This window comes from Phoxinus phoxinus (genome assembly GCF_949152265.1).
Source record: "Phoxinus phoxinus genome assembly, chromosome: 2".
Taxonomy (NCBI): domain Eukaryota; kingdom Metazoa; phylum Chordata; class Actinopteri; order Cypriniformes; family Leuciscidae; genus Phoxinus; species Phoxinus phoxinus.
Genome location: NC_136877.1, coordinates 51901335 through 51909243, shown reverse-complemented (window position 1 = coordinate 51909243; position 7909 = coordinate 51901335). Strand labels below are relative to the sequence as shown.

The 7909-nt window shown below is 45.9% G+C and overlaps 1 protein-coding gene across 1 annotated transcript; it reads left to right on the top strand.

Moving 5' to 3' along the window:
• Positions 1 to 211: 211 nt before the first annotated feature.
• Positions 212 to 7492, top strand: LOC306994470 (uncharacterized protein; the record flags this gene model as incomplete). Its single annotated transcript, XM_079604984.1, has 7 exons — positions 212 to 334; positions 1641 to 1764; positions 3962 to 4146; positions 4251 to 4993; positions 5249 to 5606; positions 6724 to 6868; positions 7122 to 7492. The coding sequence occupies 7 exons, from the start codon at positions 212 to 214 to the stop codon at positions 7490 to 7492; spliced, it is 2049 nt and encodes a 682-aa protein (XP_079461110.1).
• Positions 7493 to 7909: the final 417 nt, after the last annotated feature.

The window sequence follows — 7909 nt, the reverse complement described above, 5'->3', positions numbered from 1 at the left end:
TCCTAGACTGCATTACGCACGCTACGCACACTCTATTTCAGCGTAATGCTTGTTTGTTGCCAAAGGAGGAGGAAGCACAACTGAAACCACCATGGAAGCACCAACTGGAAGACGCCCCATTACCGTATACGACCACCCCGATGATAGTCGTGAACTCTGTGAACTGGGTAGCGATGATAACGTTATACACCCGTGGCCGTATTTGCAAGAAATGTTTCTGTACATTGGAATGAAAGATTCATCCTACCGGATGAAGTGCCTCTTATGCCTACCGAAAGTCACTGAAATTTTGGCATTCAAAAACTCCCCTTCCAACCTGAAGAAGCACATCGAGGTAGGTTAAATAAATTAATATTTATTTTTCAGTAAAACCACAATGTCAGTGTGATTCAACATTAGTTAACTTATCATAAGCCGTATCAGATATATATATGGCTGGGTAATTTGATGGCCAGACTAGCGTCTGCTTGTTAACGTTGCTAGCTGACATGGTGCACGTTTAACTAATGTCAACTTTAACATTAACGTTACACCGCTGATTTTCCCCAGAATTCTCAAAGACATGGCCATAATACTGAAACACGCTTAACTGTTTATGGTATAGCATAACCGCCGGGCCAAAAATTTCCTCAAGTAGGCTGATGTTAGATTGAGAAATATTTTTTGAAAACTGCTAGTGCTACGTTAATCAGTGGCAGCAGGTTAGAAATAAAGTGTTAAGGGCTATTCACGTCTTCAAAAGCATCATACGTTTTGTCAAACTTGATATTTCCTTTTATGTTAATTAACTAAAAACTCAGTGGTTATAGGATAATGTTGGGCTAATGTTATTAATTGTGAATGTACGCTTGCATTGTTATTGCCACACAACGAGTTGGCGGATTTTTCTTAGAGCAGCTAACTTAAGGTGCATGCAGTGGGAGATAAACGATAACACAAGTACAGTACAGGATACAAACAACAGCAGGTTGTACCAGTTAATAGTGTTATTGCCTAGGTGTTAAGGGTGGCAGTCTGAGTGTTTATAATTCTGTTATTGAAACGAGATAATATGGTGACATTTAAAAATTTAACTATATTCCCATTAGTGAAGCAAATTAGAACTAGTTTCTAGTAATCTGCATCACTGATGGAAATATAGTTTCATTAACTTACTTGCAGTTAGATAATGTTTTGTGTTGAGTGACTTTTAAATCTTGTAGCTAAAGTTGCTCATTAAATCTCTCTCCCTCTGAAACAGAGAAAGCATGTTCACCACCTCAAAAGGTATGAAGTGTCACAGTGTCTGGTGGTTCCCTGGGTTTAACATTAGAGGTCTCAGTTTTCACGGTGTCTAGGCATTTTCACTACACTTCCCATAATCCTGTCTGTCACTGATTGTACATTTCCTTCAGCTGTCTCTCGTCACCTCGTTAGCACTTGTGTATATATACCCTGTCAGTTTCAGTGTTTGTCACGGAGTCCTTGTTTAATGTCCCCACACTTCCGTTCTTGTTGCTGCCTGTTTCTTGTTTTGTCATTGTATGTGGATTGCTTATATGGTTTTGACCCCTGCCTGGACTGGTTGTGAGTACGGATTTACCCTCATAATAAAATACTGCACATGGATCTACCTTTTCCTGTGTGTGTGTTCGTGACAGAAGGACTCCGTCACACCTAGATCCAGCAGTATGAGTTTCAGCTTCTCTTCCCCAGCCATCGAGCGGGAGAGGAGGGATTGTTTTGAGGGGACCCGTCTGGTCATTTTTCGTGGGACCCGGGGAGGTCACAGAGGAGGAGGAGGTGGTCGAGAACAAGGCCAACACCACCCTCCACCTTGGCCCCCCTTCGTCCCTGGACTGGTGAGGGACGGATTAGAGCCACCATTTCGCCATCGCGGGCGGAGAAGGGGAAGACGTACGTCCGCCCAGCCAGAGTTTGTTCACGTCCCGTCTGCCCAGCCAGAGTTTGTTCACGTCCCGTCTGCCCAGCCAGAGTTTGTTCACGTCCCGTCTGCCCAGCCAGAGTTTGTTCACGTCCCGTCTGCCCAGTCAGAGACTGTTCACGTCACGTTTGCCCAGTCAGAGACTGTTCACGTCACGTCTGCCCAGTCAGAGACTGTTCACGTCACGTCTGCCCAGTCAGAGACTGTTCACGTCCCGTCTGCCCAGTCAGAGACTGTTCACGTCCCGTCTGCCCAGTCAGACACTGCTCACGTCCCGTCTGCCCAGTCAGAGACTGTTCACGTCCCATCTGCTCAGCTTGAGACTGGTCTAGAGATGCCCATTTGTGGGGCCGCCAAGGCTATGATGGATTATTTAGAGCGTCTGGCTCGGATCCTGGACATGCCAGTGTCTGCTGTTCCAGAGCCGGAGCCAGTGTCTGCTGTTCCAGAGCCGGAGCCAGTGTCTGCTGTTCCAGAGCCGGAGCCAGTGTCTGCTGTTCCAGAGCCGGAGCCAGTGTCTGCTGTTCCAGAGCCGGAGCCAGTGTCTGCTGTTCCAGAGCCGGAGCCAGTGTCTGCTGTTCCAGAGCCGGAGCCAGTGTCTGCTGTTCCAGAGCCGGAGCCAGTGTCTGCTGTTCCAGAGCCGGAGCCAGTGTCTGCTGTTCCAGAGCCGGAGCCAGTGTCATCTGTTCCTGAGTCGGGTCTGGTGGTTCCGATTCCGGTGGTCCGGAGACGGAGGAGGAGAAGGAGAAGGGCCTCTTCAACGGACCGTCCGGTGGTTCCTAATCCAGAGACCATCCCAGAGGTGACTGCCATCCCTGACGTGCCGGTTAGGCATGCTGCTCTGCCAGCCCCGCCCGAGCTGCTCGCCCTGCCGGCCCCGCCCGAGCTGCTCGCCCTGCCGGCCCCGCCCGAGCTGCTCGCCCTGCCGGCCCCGCCCGAGCTGCTCGCCCTGCCGGTCCCGATCCAGCATCACGTCACGCCCGCCGAGCCTGAGCTTCACGTCACGCCCGCCGAGCCTGAGCCGGTGGTGTCTGTTGCAGTTCCTGAGCCGGTGGTGTCTGTTGCAGTTCCTGAGCCGGTGGTGTCTGTTGCAGTTCCTGAGCCGGTGGTGTCTGTTGCAGTTCCTGAGCCGGTGGTGTCTGTTGCAGTTCCTGAGCCGGTGGTGTCTGTTGCAGTTCCTGAGCCGGTGGTGTCTGTTGCAGATCCTGAGCCGGTGGTGTCTGTTGCAGATCCTGTTCCAGTTCCTGAGCCAGGGTCTGTCCCTGTCCCGCCTTGGTCTTCACTGCCATGGCCGCCCGAGTGGTCGTCTTCACCCTGGTCGTCTCCGCCGTGGCCGCCCGAGGGGTCTTCACCGCCCTGGCCGCCCGAGGGGTCTTCACCGCCCTGGCCGCCCGAGGGGTCTTCACCGCCCTGGCCGCCCGATGGACTGTCTGCTTCGCCCTGGCCGCCCGATGGACTGTCTGCTTCGCCCTGGCCGCCCGATGGATTGTCTGCTTCGCCCTGGCCGCCGCTTAAGCCGTTCCCCCTTGTTCCTGTTCCCCTCCATGGACCTGGCCCCCCATCCCACCCCCTGATCCTCCGCCTTTCCACCTCCCGCCTGGACTCTTGTTTTGTTTGTTTCTTGTGGTCTTGGAGCGTCTGGTAGCCGCTCCGTAGAGGGGAGGTTATGTCACAGTGTCTGGTGGTTCCCTGGGTTTAACATTAGAGGTCTCAGTTTTCACGGTGTCTAGGCATTTTCACTACACTTCCCATAATCCTGTCTGTCACTGATTGTACATTTCCTTCAGCTGTCTCTCGTCACCTCGTTAGCACTTGTGTATATATACCCTGTCAGTTTCAGTGTTTGTCACGGAGTCCTTGTTTAATGTCCCCACACTTCCGTTCTTGTTGCTGCCTGTTTCTTGTTTTGTCATTGTATGTGGATTGCTTATATGGTTTTGACCCCTGCCTGGACTGGTTGTGAGTACGGATTTACCCTCATAATAAAATACTGCACATGGATCTACCTTTTCCTGTGTGTGTGTTCGTGACATGAAGAGCTTACATCAACAAAGAGAAAAAGGGCTCCTGAGACTCCCACCACCACCTCCAGCATCAAGCAGACCACATTGGTGAACACCAAGACTGTGTCTCAGAGGTCCATTGACAAAGCTATAGTGACTTATGTGGTCCAAGGACTCCGGCCATTCCATGTTGTTGAAGAACAACCATTTCAGGATTTTGTGAAGAAACTGCAGCCTAATGCAAAAATTATGTCACGGCTGACTCTGCGCTCCATGATTGATGATGCCTCCAGGGAAATGAAGAGGGCTGTGACTGAGGCCAGAGGGGAGTTGACCATATCGCCACCACCACCGACTGCTGGTCTGTCAGAAGGCGGAGCTTCATTGGTGTTACTGCCCATTGGATTGACCCCGACAGTCTCAAAAGACGCTCAGCAGCCCTAGCCTGTAAACAGCTGAGAGGTTCGCACACATTTGATGTGTTGGCAAGTGCCCTGAATGACATCCACTCTGAATTTGAAATTCGGGGGAAGATTGTGCGAACAACAACAGACAATGCCTCTAACTTCATAAAAGCGTTCAACATTTTTGGTGAAGATGAGAACAATAATGCCAGTGGAAGTGATGGTGATCATGGCAGTGCATCTCAACCAAGAGAGGAGGAAGAAGAAGATCAAGAAGGGGATGAAGAAGTGGAGTGTGTTGATGTGTCAGCACTTCTGAGTGAAGATAAAGGTTTAGAGTTCCAGCTCCCAAAGCACCAGCGCTGTGCTTGTCACCTACTCAACCTAATAGCTACTGTTGATGCCATGAAAGCAACATCCAATGAGGCGTACAAGAAAGTGTACCGTTCAACATTTGGCAAGTGTAGTGCACTTTGGAACAAATGTGGAAAATCCACCCTTGCAGCCGAAACTGTGGAAGATGCTTGCTCCCTCCAGCTGCTGCGCCCGAATTCCACCAGGTGGAACTCCCTGTTCCTGGCAGTGGAAAGACTGCTGAGAATAATTAAAGAAAAGGGAGAGGGGACCATCAGAGTCATCTGCACTGACTTTAAGCTTCCAATGTAAGTGGATGTAAGTAGGAATTATGTGTTTTATTTTATGTTTTATTTAATCATAATCGAACATCTGGAATGTCTTTCTTTGTCCCATTCTTTCGTGTACACTAATAACTTTACATTACATCACATTGTATCCCAGCTTCCACTTTCATTATTGGTCAATTTTACTGAATTACTCTTTCAGCAGTTATTTTGATGAATCCAATGAAATGGTTACATTGTTATAAAAACAATGTTGTTGTGTTTTGTTTTCAACAGGTTTAATCCAGCTGAACTCACCTTTCTCGCAGAGTATGCTGCTGCCATGAGCCCTGTTGCCCAGGCAACCAACATCCTGCAAGCAGAAGCAAATGCCATGATGGGGTGGCTACTTCCAACCATCAACCTGCTCACTGTCAAACTTGACAGAGTCAAGTTGCCACTGAAGTACGGCAAGCCTCTGGTGGATGCTCTACAAGTAACTTTTATTATTGTATTTATTTTCTATTGTCTTAACTCTTCAATGATTAAAGGTGCTCTAAGCGATCTCACACGTTTTTTAGGCCAAAACATATTTTTTTCACATACCGCAAACATCTCCTCACCATCCGCTAGCTGCCTGTCCCCTGAACACACTGTAAAAAAAACGCGGTCTCTGCAGACAGCCTAGTCTCCACAAACAGCAGCAAAAACAAACTGATCAATAAACAGAGCGACCCGCAGCACGAAACATAACAAACTGTTCCAGCCAATAACCGACAAGAATAATGCGGGGTGGGGTTTGGGGGGTTATTACACAGGAGGGTCTAGCTAGCCTCCGTTTTGTTTGATAATAATTCAAACATCAACAAGAGGTTACGCAAACCGAGATCGCTTAGAGCACCTTTAATTTTAATTATATTTAAGTTTCTTTGGCACTTTGTCTCAATGCTTAATTGTTTTATGTAAAGTACATTTTTAATTGCCTTGTTGCTGAAATGTGCTATAAATAACCTGCCTTGCAGGTAGGGATGGCTGACGCGAAACAGTCGCTCCGAAGCTTTGCGAGATCCCGAAGCGCAGATGTTTCGAAACACTGATCCGAAGCGTGATTCAAAAAATGTATAGTGCGATTTGTTTAGTTATATTTAGGCTTACAGTTAAATTTACACATTGACTGATAGGCTAGAGACAGACAGACTACATATAGTGACACATTAATAGATGCATAGATAGAAATATATATATATATATATATATATATATATATATATATATATACAGATAGATTAATATATATATATATATTACATAGATACATAGGCTTCCTCATTTGTAGGTCCTTGCAAAAAAATATCTTTGTATACCAACAACAAGTGTCCTTTGTGAGAGGATATTTTCAAAGGCTGGAGAAATTATCTGTAAAAGAAGTTAGCTAAGTCCTTCCACAGCACAGAAATTAATATTTTTTAATAAAAATCTATAAAAAAGTTAGACATTGTGGCTTGATTTCTTTTATTAATATTAATTTTTCATTACCAAAATAACATTATGCACAGTGAGGAGCCTACAGGTTACAAGCTTCACATCACATATTAGAAAAATACAATAATAAAAAACAAATATTTTTTTTATGGGTTAGTTGTCAAGGTTGTTTCAGATCAACACCTGCAAATGACCTCTAGGTGTCACCGTTGAAACGGGTATCGGATTGTTTCACGAAGCCTCGACACAATATGACACATTTGCTTCAACTGTTTCATTGTTTCACGAAGCCTCGATCTGCCCACAACTACTTTCAGGTGGGAATCATGAACCGTTTTGGCCACATGTCAGGAGAACCAGAGTTGATCGCTGCTGCGATTCTGCTTCCGAAATTCCAAACGATGTGGACAAAGGATGAAGCCACAATCAAAACGGGTAAGATATCATGGGGATAGTGAAAAATGAGGTGTATATTTTCACAATTTGTCATACTGGCAATTCACAAATCAAGATTCTGATTGCTGCACAACAAATGTACCCTCGGTACTAAAGGTTATAGGTGCATTATAGGTGCATGGATAGTACATTAAACTAAAATAACAAACCTTAGAAAGTTTGTGTTGGGGTCATGGCAGATTAGACGGTTGCATTAGTTGTATAATTTATATTTTTATCCACACTATTTCAGGAACTGACTACATAAGGCAGCATCTGGAAGATCCCTCACTGCAGATAGGTGATGCCAGCAGGTCCACTTCGTCTGATGAAGATGACTTTTTCTCTGCCCTGCAGTCGTCTCAAATACAAGATGGCGCCAAACAGCTGGATGGGTACTTGGCCTGTTCAGCAGATCATATGGACTTGCTGAAGTCCTTCCCAGCAGTGTGCAAGCTTTCTGTGAAGCTGAACACTCCTCTACCTGCCTCAGCTGCCTGTGAAAGGCTATTTAGCATCGCAGGACTTGTCTTCAGTCCAAGAAGAGTAAGACTGAATTCTGGCAACTTTGAAAACCAGCTTCTTTTGAAGATGAACAGACACCTTTACAGTTTCAACTACTGACTGGCGTAGCTGCTGGACATGGTGGCCTGTGTAGATACTCTGTAGGTCACCATCTCTCAGACAGAGTGGAGTAAGCCCTACAAATGTTCATACCACATGAGTCATGACCAAAATGTTCTCCCTACCAGCAGGTCATTTATTTATTTTTTGAAAGAAATAAGTTATTATTTATTTTTATCTGAAGTTCATACAAAAGTGAAATTTCTTTGATGTCAGCTCTAAAAATATGCTGTTTGTTCTTTGATCTTAAGAGAATTGTGCCTGAAAAGTCCTGGAAAAGACTGTGATTTTGATTTGATGAGTGAGATTAAGAAGATATGGGAACCCTGAATATGCTTTATGCTTTCAAGAAAGACACAATAAAAGTTCACAATCAAAGTTCTAACCGCTTGCTTTATTAAAAAAAAAAAAAAAAAA